Source organism: Gadus macrocephalus, chromosome 14, assembly GCF_031168955.1.
Source record: "Gadus macrocephalus chromosome 14, ASM3116895v1".
Classification (NCBI taxonomy): domain Eukaryota; kingdom Metazoa; phylum Chordata; class Actinopteri; order Gadiformes; family Gadidae; genus Gadus; species Gadus macrocephalus.
The window spans coordinates 16,312,278-16,323,670 of NC_082395.1; the positions used below are offsets into that span (position 1 = coordinate 16,312,278).

Here is an 11,393-nt window from a genome sequence, read left to right on the forward strand (position 1 = left end):
TCCTAATTTCAGACATAAATACAAAACCTAAAAGGTTAAAAAGGCATGTTTATTTTCAGCACAACAAAATGGTAAATAAAACGATAGGCCTACTATTCAGTTGAGAAAGCTGCATAGTTCTGTTGCGAGTCATACAACATATAAACAGAACGCAGTGGTTTGGCTTCTCAGCTACAAAGGAATACTAAGCAAAAAAGCAAATAACATACTTAATTAAAAAGGATAAGTCAATCGTTCTAGCAGGAGAGTATTACAAAGTGGGGCTGCTTCTTAGATTAGTCTTATCTATGGAGTCCATAGGGGGGGCTTGGCATTTGAGTGTAGTTCATAGACCTGTCAATCTACATTATTTTTGAAAATGTATTATCTGGAAGGAACACCATGGCAAGGGATAGGAATGAATGGCCAATTTTCTTTTTCTGCATCATTTATGGATGAAGCACAACATTTTCTGCTATACCATACATTCATTAAGTATCAGTGCCCAAATTAATACCTGGCTGTCTTGAAATAAGAGTAGTAATAAAACATTGTTCCCATCAACCCATGTAGGCGGTTTCTCTCCCCTGTTAATATTGTAGTGTAAAAGCACCATTTTGACACATTTTGATCCTGGTCTGAGATCCATTAGTTAGTACGAAGTAACGTATCATAGTTTAACCAGCTGAGCCAATGCTATACTTGTGGCACAAACTGTCTATAGCTCTCTACACCAAAAATAGTACATTCCTTTCTAAAATTACAATTTCATGTCAACAAAAATGATGCAAGTTACTTTATAGTCTATATGTTATTTTTTTAAATAGCCGAGGGACAATTTTGACTTGACTCCAGGGACCTATGTCCCCCAAATGTATATGGAACATGAACAAGTTGATTATGTGTCCTATGTTCTCCAGCTCTACATGTGTGCTCTCCCAAGGCCCTACGTTCCACAGCTTTATAGAGCGCATAATGGAGACTTGAATAAACGATTCCCCAGCTCTTTGTGAGATTAATATGCCATTGTAGCCTAGTATGTGCTTGTGAATCCACTTCTCACGCTTGTAAAAATAAAAACATCACATGAGAAAAGTATCTTATTGAATCCGGTTGGTGGCTCACCGGGTAGAGGGCGTATCATGTAGGCACAATTTTTTTTATATATAATTTAATCTGGTTGGCTTTTGCCTCAATGTTTCCTTTTTGTTTGCATTTATCTATTGGGAATTCTTAAACACCTTTTCTATTTTAAGCTGAGATCGACATTTCGCTACTGAAATGTCCAAATACCAATCCAGTGATATTGTTAGAAAAACAATGGGATGTTTTCAAGACCTTCAAAATAAAAAGATAAATAAAAAAAGATAACCTTGTTCCAAAAGAAAAAACTGGATGTTTTAACTTTCCTCTTCATGTTCTTGCTCTCTCCACATAATCTCCACTCCAGCGTACAATCAATAAACTACCATGTTAGACCGTGAAGATCACTCTTTAAAAAAAGAGCAACATTTTGCGATGGGACACAAAAGTTGCAGCACACGGTGATTTAAAACATGCCACGCACTTCTGAAATTTGTCACAAATAGATGACGCAAGGGCGGTGATGCCATCATTTTTGGTTCAAACCAGCCCCGGAAGTTCATTTATTCACAGGTCTATAGTGCAACACATTTCTATTGGTTTGTAGCTTTGCCATCCAATCATCCCTTCCAGCACAAACACTTATAGAACACACTTCTGCAAGGAATATGAGTTGTCCACATTTGATCATAGCTGGCCTCATAGCTGTATTAAGCTTTACCTGGAAGTCCCCCTCCACTTTTGTTTCTCTTTCTCTTATCTATATAAACATATCAAAAGTGTATGTATCTATTAATCGATTGACACCCACGCACACGCACGCACACACACACACACACGCACACGCACCCACGCACACACACACAGAAACGTGTGAGAGGCAAAGAGCAAGCGGGCATTTCTATGCGTGTGCATGTGGGAGGGACCGAGTTCAGATCTGAGCCAGGTAGTTTCCAGGGACCAGTCCGACCTCCCCGTCCCTTTCCACCGTCCACCAGCCGTCATCCCCCTGCTCCATCAGCTGCACCACCTCCCCCCTCAACAGGGTCAGCTCATCTGTGTTCTGGAAGGCAAACGACACCGTTATAATACAACGTGTAACTCTTCATTCCATTTGACACTATGCTTTCATAACCAAAACAGATCTGGGAGAAAAGGTTTTTAAAGGGCCGTCGTTTTTAACCACCCATTGTGAGGTGGATCAGCCATTGAAAAAAAATGGATCCACCGGTGACATCTAAAGTGAGCGTCAACCCAGATGCCTCACACCTAATGGTTAAAATGAGGGCCCTGTAATACTCGTAAAATGAAACAGGTCAAAAGAGAACAAAAGAGTGACATATGCACATTTAAATGAACAGTTACTTATTTTGCATTACATAGGCATCAGGTTCACCTGTGCCATGTATTCGTAAGCCACCCTATAGCTGTCGTTCAAGGCAACCGATGCTCTTGAACTTGTCTGTTGGAATCCAGATGTGTTCGAACAGTTGAGTGCTGAGGATGCAAAGATGCACGTGAAGGGTTTAATGAGATACTTTGACCTTGAAGAAGAATCTGTACGTTGTAATATTTTAAATATTGAAGGCATTTGAAAGAAGAGATACCTACAGCCACTAGAGTTCCTCGTTGACTCTGAATAAGGATTTCCGTCAGTGAGAGACGAGTTAGAGCCCACTCTGTGTATTATGGAAAGACTGTGCAAGAGGTTTACCGTTAATTAAGGACCAGTCATATGCGTCATAAGAGATGTGGTCATGATGTAAAGTGTTTCGGATGTCGTGAGTGCGTTGACTGAGAGAGATTAACCAAGATAAAGATGAATTCATTCATAAAACATTTCAAAAATAAATGTGGGCGTTTTCACAGTCATTATCTGTAAGGTCAATGTTTCCCATACCCACAGGGAAATGCGTTGCTGTGTGTGTGTGTGTGTGTGTGTGTGTGTGTGTGTGTGTGTGTGTGTGTGTGTGTGTGTGTGTGTGTGTGTGTGTGTGTGTGTGTGTGTGTGTGTGTGTGTGTGTGTGTGTGTGTGTGTGTGTGTGTGTGTGTGTGGAATAGGATGGGGTTGGGACCACCCTTCCATAGGCGATAACTCAACTAATAAAACAAGTATTTGTTTATGGCTTGGTACCTCTCTGAGACTGATGCTCTCCCCAAAGTGCTGAGGTTGCTGGGGCTGCCCTGGGACTCCTCCAGCAGAACACTGTAGTTCCTAAACATCACAGGTTCTGATCCCAGGGGAACACAGGTGGGGGTAACATGGTAGACTAAGTCAATCCTGGCAATGGGATGTTTATTTTTGTGGGTCATTTAAAAGAAAATACTTTTCTCAATATATAGAGATATAAAATAGACTATTTAGTTTAGACGGACAAACTAAACTTCAATACATATTGATCAACTAGACTGAGACTTGATATAAGCAGATCAACTAAACTAATACCTGATATAGAAAGACAAAGTCAACTTTGACTTGATTTAGACAGGAAAACTCGACTTATTCCTGATATAGTCGGATAGAAGACAAGACTAATTATATAAGCTAGACTTAAATCTGACTATAGATATAGAGTGGACACATGATCCAGGATAGAGTTCTGGGGGTCTGACCAGGCGGGCTACTGCTGGTGCTCTTCGTCTGGATGAAGAGGTTATTGTCTGTGCTGATTTCACACTTCTCAAGACCCTTCCTGACATCCTCGTAAATCTGGTGGAGAACACAATCAAAATGTTAAAATACTTGAGAAAAGCTTCATCATTTATATACAAAGCACCGATCCGAGTTTAGTGTATCAGATCTGTGTTTAGTGAAAGAGTTCTGGGTTCAGTGGGTTCTGATCTGAGTTCAGCGGATCTGATCTGAGTTCAGCGGATCTGATCTGATTATAGGGGATCTGATCTGAGTTCAGCAGATCTGATCTGAGTTCAGCGGATCTGATCTGATTATAGCGGATCAGATCTGATTATAGCGGATCTGATCTGAGTTCAGCGGATCTGATCTGAGTTCAGCAGATCTGATCATTGTTCAACAGATCTGATTTGGGGTCAGTGGGTTTGAGGGGAGTAGTGCTCAGATCACGTCTTTACATTACTAGTAAGCAGGCTCTGCATGGCGCTCTCACCTCATCGTCTTTGACGCACTGCATTGAGAAATGGTTGCAGTGGTCCCATAGCACACATCTCAGGAAACTGATGCGGTCAGACTCCAGTTGTTGGAAAACCTGACACACACACGAATACACACTTTTAAAAAAATCTCCTTTCTAACCATTTTTCTGTGAAAGCCTACATTACATCTTGTAAAACCCATCGCCATCCATCAGAATGTTGTTTCAAGTTGAATTGAACAGCTGCCACTGGATGAACCTATTTAGATGTATTCATTTCAAAATCCTGCTCCTTTACAATGTTTTCTACTCCGTCTCTCTTTACAACTCCAATCTTTTCTAGAGCACTTTTAACTTTATTGGTGTGTATCGGTATTGTATGTGTGGTTCTGTGTGTGTGTGTGTGTGTGTGTGTGTGTGTGTGTGTGTGTGTGTGTGTGTGTGTGTGTGTGTGTGTGTGTGTGTGTGTGTGTGTATGTGTGTGATATGTGTTTGTGTTTATTTAATCCTTTGAGAACATTATGCCCAAAAGAGGTGACCTAAGAATTTGGATGCCCGGTGTGACTTAGTTGAACTTCTTCATGGTTGAGTTGACCCACCTCGCAGGTACTCTGGTGTGTCCCTATCCAGTCCTGCCGCACATTTTCCAAATGCACAATGTTGCCCAGGTAAAGGCTCTCTGGGAAACGCAGGGAAGTATTAAACGGTGATGATATACAACCATCAACATATGCGTATCAAAGTCAACCTTTAACCTGCCCTATGTCCATTTTTCATTGCAACTATTTATTTTAAAGAAAAATGTTTAAACGTTGCTCAAGCGTACAAAAGAACCAATCCATCCATGGACATTTTCTCGATATAATTCGTTTTTTTGGCCCACTATGATAACACTGTGTAACTACACTAAGATTTTTGTCCGCATTAGTCCCTTAGAAGTGATCAGACATTGAGGTCAGGGTTTTCCTATGATGTTGAAAATAACTTAAACAGTTAGTATATTTAATAAATGAATTAGACAAACCTGATTCTGCCGCAGTTTGTTTACAGTGCTGGACCTTTTGATATGCCTTCACACATGCAAGAAGGGATAGAAACAAAACGTAAACTTTAAAAGAACAGATGTTCTGTAATTAATTAATTGATGGAACCATAGGCATCATGTTGGTCTTTGCCTGGAAGGAAATTGGAGAGAGAGAGAGAGAGAGAGAGAGAGAGAGAGAGAGAGAGAGAGAGAGAGAGAGAGAGAGAGAGAGAGAGAGAGAGAGAGAGAGAGAGAGAGAGAGAGAGAGAGAGAGAGAGAGAGAGAGAGAGAGAGAGAGAGAGAGAGAGAGAGAGAGAGAGATCTCTCTCTGCAGGCTTAAAGGGAGCATTTCTTTGGATCTTAAAGATAATGATTTAATCATAAGAGATGCTGCATTCAAATCAAATGGAACCCCCCTGCTGCAGTTCATGCAGTGTAATTTCTCTGTTTGCACTTACAGAGTACAGAGTCTGTAGTGTCCAGCATCATTATCTACCTTCTCTATGATCTTGGGGGTAGAAGATGTTGCAGACATTTTCGCAGCTAGATTCTCTGCCTCAGTAGCTTCCTGGCACCTCTGCTTGCTGTTCTTCTTGGACTGGATCAGAGATAGAGAGAGGCTTGGACTGATTCAAAGAGAAACCATAGTATACCAAAAGAAACACCATGGACTGTGCTCGGGACTATACTTAACAATGGAGTCTTCATTCAGATGCTTGAAACACAGAATCACCTATTGCATCTGTAACTAATGTTATGATTTTGTTTAAGTGATATTGCACATTCACAGATGTACATCATCTATCAACGATTAAAGTTTACATTTTGGATATGTATGTTGTGTGATCCATAATGTGGAAGTTGAATTGTTTGTGTAGACTAGAATAGATTGATCATTGTAAACAAATATATTAGGTTCTTCTTTATAAACGTCTGAATAGAAAGATACCACGAATGGCTCATAAAACACCTAACATTGTGTTTTTGTATTGTGGTAATAGGTAGTGCTTGATTTCTAAATATAAAACACGGTGGACTTTAAGTTTCAGAGGGTTCCAGACCCCATTTCCTTCCTGTTTTCAGTTCTGTGTGTGTGTGTGCGTGTGCGTGTGCGTGTGCATGTGTATGTGTATGTGTGTGTGTGTGTGTGTGTTTGTGTGTGTGTGTCTTTGAGTGACTGTGTGTGAAAGCATATTAACGGCGCCTGTGGTATATGCTAACTGAGTAAGATCCACCAAAGCATGAGGGCCTTATATACTCAACCGTTTTGTCAACTGTACCTCCATTGTCTTCTTATACCAAGAACTCTTAGTCTTCATTAGCTTCTCCATGATTGACTCAAACTGTGTATTAAACAAAACAAAAATAGTGCTTATTAATAAAACTCGTTTGGTCTGCTTTTGGTTTACATTTCAGAGGTCAGGTAATTAGCATTAGCATATACCAAACTCCCTGAACACATAACAGTGTCGTCATACCTTTTTCCTCTGTGCCTTTTGCTTGTCTTGGAATATCTCAATCCTTTTCACCTCCTCTTCCAAAACATTAGACAGATGGATGTGAAAATTCCCAATATTCTCAATATCTGTAAAGGAATAATGCAAATCAAACGGTGAACACATTTGGAAATATATATTAAATACATTATTAATAAAATAATTCCAATAAATTGTATGAACCTACGTGCTTTAAGTTGATCAAAGGACGCTCTCAGGGTACTGGGGAAATATGACTCAAATTAATGCACTAACTTATGCAATTATATGTCAAAAAGGATTTGATAATATGATATATATCGGAATATTACAATTATGATTCATTGATATACACAAACATACAGACACAGAAACAGATCCAAAAGAAGGCGAGCTGTTTGCTGTATATGGAGCCTTAGGGTTAATCTCTACGGAAGCTTGCAAAGGGACACCCCAGCGTATATAATGTATTCGTAATTTGAATAAATGTATATTCATTTTATGCGTTTAGATCATTAATCAAACCTAACTTTATACGTTCCTGTATGGACGTCTAAAATGCAAAATGTGTTTGTGTAAAATGCAAGTACGAGTGGGTTTTTCTCCCATTTCATCATCAAATGACCTCTCTGAGAGTCAGCTATAGTTATTAATGTTCCATGTGTGTATTCAACATGAGTGTGTCTGATGGGGAACTGAACCGTTAAAGTCGATGGCGATGGATAAGCACGCACGCACGCACGCACCCATGCACGCATGCATGCACACACACGCACACACACACACACACACACACACACACGCACACACACACACACACACACACTATATTATGACAAACAACCAAAACTGTAATTTCTATGACTATCACCCAAACTACTGTCAATGTATCAGTGGACAAGCATTATAAATCAAGAATGCATAAAGCATCACCCTGCACATGCTTCTTAATGAACTAGAATGATAATGTTTTAGAGGCATAGCGATGGGAGCTAGCCCAGCGCTATCTGTAAGTGTCTGCGTTGAGCGGGTCGTACCCGATCTCCTTAAGCCCCCTGGCCTTGTGGGCTATCAGCACCAGCTCCTTCCCATACTGCTCCTCCGCTTGGGCCCTGGGGGGGGGGGGAAGAGGTGGACAGATGGATTGATAGATTAATGGATACAGAGATAGGTAGAAAGAGAGATAGGTAGATGGATACAGAGATAGGTAAAAAGGTAGGGATAGGTAGGTAGTAGGATATAAAGCAAGGAAAATGGAGAGATAAATGGAGAGAGTGAGCGAGAGAGATGGATCGAGGGAGAAAGAGAGAGGGGAAGAGGGGGGGGAATTAATTTCTATGACTCTTTCACACAATCAAAAATGGAGTTATCCATTGATCATTTACAGGCATTCAAAGAGGGACTCATGAAACAAAATGTGAAAGAGAGAAGTGGGGAGAGAGACATATATGGATAGATAGAGGGGGAGAGAAGTCTGGGAGAGAGAGATAGAAAAAACTGGTGAAATCTAATCTAGTCTTCCTTTCGATGTGTTGTGGTTAAGTGGGTGCATTTTAAATGCAACACAGAGGAGTTAAGCAACAATTAGGGAGCCCTCATTCATCTGTAGTCTTTCATTTGAATGTAGAATGACTAAGCTAGATGTCCCTCTCATTGCTCAATACGATGTCATTATATGATCAGTAATTACGTGATTATTACTTCCTTTAGGGTTACATAACCATAGTTGGTTATGTGTGAAGTCCTGTCTTAGACGTAAAACATACGTCTGAGACACATTTTCTTCAAAAGATACAATCACAAATGCAGTTATCCGTTGATTATTTACAGGAATTCGCAGAAGGACTCATGAACATATTGAAGTAGTTAGTTGAGTTTATCCCTGAAGAACACAAGGATTGGTCCCCTATCAGTACCTCATCTTAATGAGCTCCTGCACATCTTTACATATCTGTCTCCCATCTTTCAGTCGGTCTATCAGCGTGTCGTATCCTTCTCGGCTGGTGAAGTCCCTCCCCTAGAAGAGGAAACAGAAAGATGTGACCCAGCACTGATGTTTCACTACTTTTTTTTTGTGGAAACTTTTGAGTCACTCTTCCCGCTGGTGATATCTTATTTCATGTAACATTTAAAAAAAGCAGAACTAGCAAAACTGAATGTCATGAAGATAACAGATAGATAACATTAGATAACATTTAGCAGTTCTAAAAAACTTAAATAATATTGTGCCTAACATCCAAATGTTAACACACAGTATTTTTGAATTTAACACAGTATTGTATAGGCCTATATAGTCAGTATTATGACTTTGATACTTGGGTTGCATAAGTCCAATCCTAACTGAGCAAATTAACTCAAGGAAAAGTCAACTACGTTAAAACTTCTAAAACCACAAAAAAAACGGCTTACCCAAAAGGCATCTTTAAACAGCAATGGTGTCATCCTGTTTGATAACTCCATAGGTTTAGTCTTAGTAGGTTCCTCAGAAAAACTGCTCTGAACCTAGAAGACAACACTCTGGTGGCAGGCTGAGTGGTTACGAAACAAAACCTTACTGAGTGCAAGTGTGCTCGACGTATATGTGTCAATGAGGAAGGACCTATGACACAAGCTACTGAGCAGAAACAGAATATGTGAATGTGTGTATGTGTGTGTGTGTGTGTGAGGGTGTGTGTGTTTGTGTTTAGACTGTGTGTAATTATGCTTATGTATTAGTAGCCTGTGTATGTACATTTTAGTACATATTTTTAAATTTCAAGAAAGTTTGGTTTGTTCATTCCAGTATTGAGATACATAGAGCAGTGCTATATGACCATGTAGGCCGTTGTTATTGTCTGCCATCTGGTGGCAGAAATTGGATATTGGTTATACAAACTACAATATTACAATTGTAAGTGCACGTCGTTGTCGTTTTAAGGTAAAAATGGACAATGTCTTAATTCCTTTATTTAAAGACATTAAATGGTGCAATAGTATCTTCTCCAACATATACCATTACATCAAACAGATTCTCCTGTATTGCTCAATGTATCGCTTATCAATAGTAGGCCTATCTATACAGCGATTAGTACATCGATATACCCAGCGAAAGAGCAGCACCAATGGACATTTTATTTATAGTAACTAAATTCTCTATGCTGGGAATTATCAAACTCATCCAGGAATGTTCCTGACGAAAACTTTCTCCGCACCCAGTGCCGTAAAGATAACACATATCAACTTATTTCTACATTCAGCATTGAAGCCAGTGTTTTCATGCACATATTGTCAAAAGGCGCAATGTAAAACATATTTGTTAGATAGTTGGGCAGTTAAAACATGTTTTAAAGAAAAAATACTCACCATCAGCCAAAAAGGTAGCAGAAATTAAAGGACAATTCCGGTATTTGGAACATTGAGCCCCCTTTCTGGTTTGTCTAGCATAAAATAGAGTGGTTAACACCGAAATTTTAAATATTGGTCCTGAATAATCCGTGTATGGTTCGTTCTTTGAATGTTCCGATTTAAAACCAAATCAGAAAAACCAAATTACAGAGTCGTTCTTTGGTTTTGATACGGAAAAAGGGCAAAAGGAATAAACAAATAAACGGCATTTCATTTGTGTTTGTGTTTTGTTTGTTGGTTTTTTAAACCCGAAACAGAAAAACAAAAAAAGCAATCTGGTGCACCGAAGTGCTCCGTTATGACGGTGAGGAGGTTCTGTCCGGAGCACAACCTTCGAAGAAGAAATCTAGTTTCCTTCTTCTTCTATGTAGCCTATTGTACAATATGTAGGCTACTTGTCATTTAGATGTATTTTAATGTTTTATGACCAGCTAGGTTTCTTAGTAAACAGCCACCTGGAATATCGTTAGTCATATCGTCCACTCGCAGACTAAGTCGCCGGCTCCCACGGAAAATAATAAAGCTGGCCATTGTAGAATGCGAGACTCAATGGAAAGTTTGAAACGTCTTTATATGTATTTTTTTAAAACCACGTGCCCTTTTCCCGGCATTGTGTTTTTTTTTTTTTTTTTTGGGGCCCCCCTCAGGACTTGAGGCCCTACGCGCAGCGCGCGTTATGGGAGCGGCGGCACTGGTCATAACGGAGCACTTCGGTGCACCAGATTGCTTTAGAGCGGTACTGATCTCGTCGTTTGTCTTTCCATTGTCAAATAGTTCACGAATTTTTCTGTTTCGGGTTTTAAAAAACCAACAAACAAAACACAAACACAAATGAAATGAAATGCCGTTTATTTGTTTATTCCTTTGCCCTTTTTCCGTTTCAAATCTGAATATTCAAAGAACGAACCATACACGGATTGTCCTGTCTCAAGTATTTGGCTAATTTCGAATTGCCCCTGCCTGCTTCACAATGGCTGGCTATGGGCCCCTTAAACACCCCTTAACCTACGTTTTCAGAAATGTGAAACTCATCGAGTGGTTAGTGGTGTTCGTTGATGTTCCCCATCAAGTATCGTAGCGAAATACAGTTTCTGTCGTGTTTTATTTGGCATTTTGTAATTCTTCATTTTGAAAATGAAACGGAAACCGGACCGAAAACGGAAACTCCCCCTTCCCGTTTCCGGTTCCGTACAATTCAGTACAGTTTGGAAGGGGAAGAGAGATGAGACGAGAAAATTGAGAAATCTAGAAGCTAGATGCTACTCGAAGCAATAGGCCAATTATATTGCTATGTTGCAAATCCCACATGTCCCAACTCGCAGTACAACAAATTACCAG

General features: G+C 39.8%; 1 protein-coding gene and 1 long non-coding RNA gene across 3 annotated transcripts in view; both read right to left on the reverse strand.

Annotated features, from left to right (window-relative positions):
* Positions 1-30: 30 nt before the first annotated feature.
* LOC132471538 (proline-serine-threonine phosphatase-interacting protein 1-like) lies at positions 31-9,274 on the reverse strand. The gene is made up of 15 exons (XM_060070642.1): positions 9,081-9,274; positions 8,588-8,688; positions 7,709-7,783; positions 6,880-6,914; positions 6,675-6,781; positions 6,477-6,539; positions 5,693-5,794; positions 5,197-5,242; positions 4,772-4,851; positions 4,188-4,286; positions 3,676-3,772; positions 3,197-3,293; positions 2,674-2,759; positions 2,459-2,559; positions 31-2,125 (listed from the first exon to the last, which is right to left on the reverse strand). Exons 1-15 carry the CDS (start codon positions 9,129-9,131, stop codon positions 1,994-1,996), a joined length of 1,272 nt encoding a protein of 423 aa, XP_059926625.1. The 5' UTR covers positions 9,132-9,274; the 3' UTR covers positions 31-1,993.
* The window catches only part of LOC132471541 (uncharacterized), a 35,738-nt gene continuing 24,375 nt past the window's right edge, over positions 31-11,393 (reverse strand). For both annotated transcript variants that reach the window (XR_009528860.1, XR_009528861.1), the window contains exon 2: positions 31-1,851. This is a non-coding gene — a long non-coding RNA (uncharacterized LOC132471541). The remainder of the gene's footprint in view (positions 1,852-11,393) is intronic.

Excerpts from the sequence above, each read along its gene's own strand:
- LOC132471538 (XM_060070642.1), bottom strand. The coding sequence starts at position 9,131 with ATGGAGTTATCAAACAGGATGACACCATTGCTGTTTAAAGATGCCTTT. Across the intron at positions 3,294-3,675 it reads CACCAGCAGTAGCCCGCCTG|AACCTGTGATGTTTAGGAAC; the intron begins GTCAGACCCCCA and ends CCCTGGGATCAG. Across the intron at positions 2,560-2,673 it reads AACGAGGAACTCTAGTGGCT|CACTCAACTGTTCGAACACA; the intron begins GTAGGTATCTCT and ends TTGCATCCTCAG.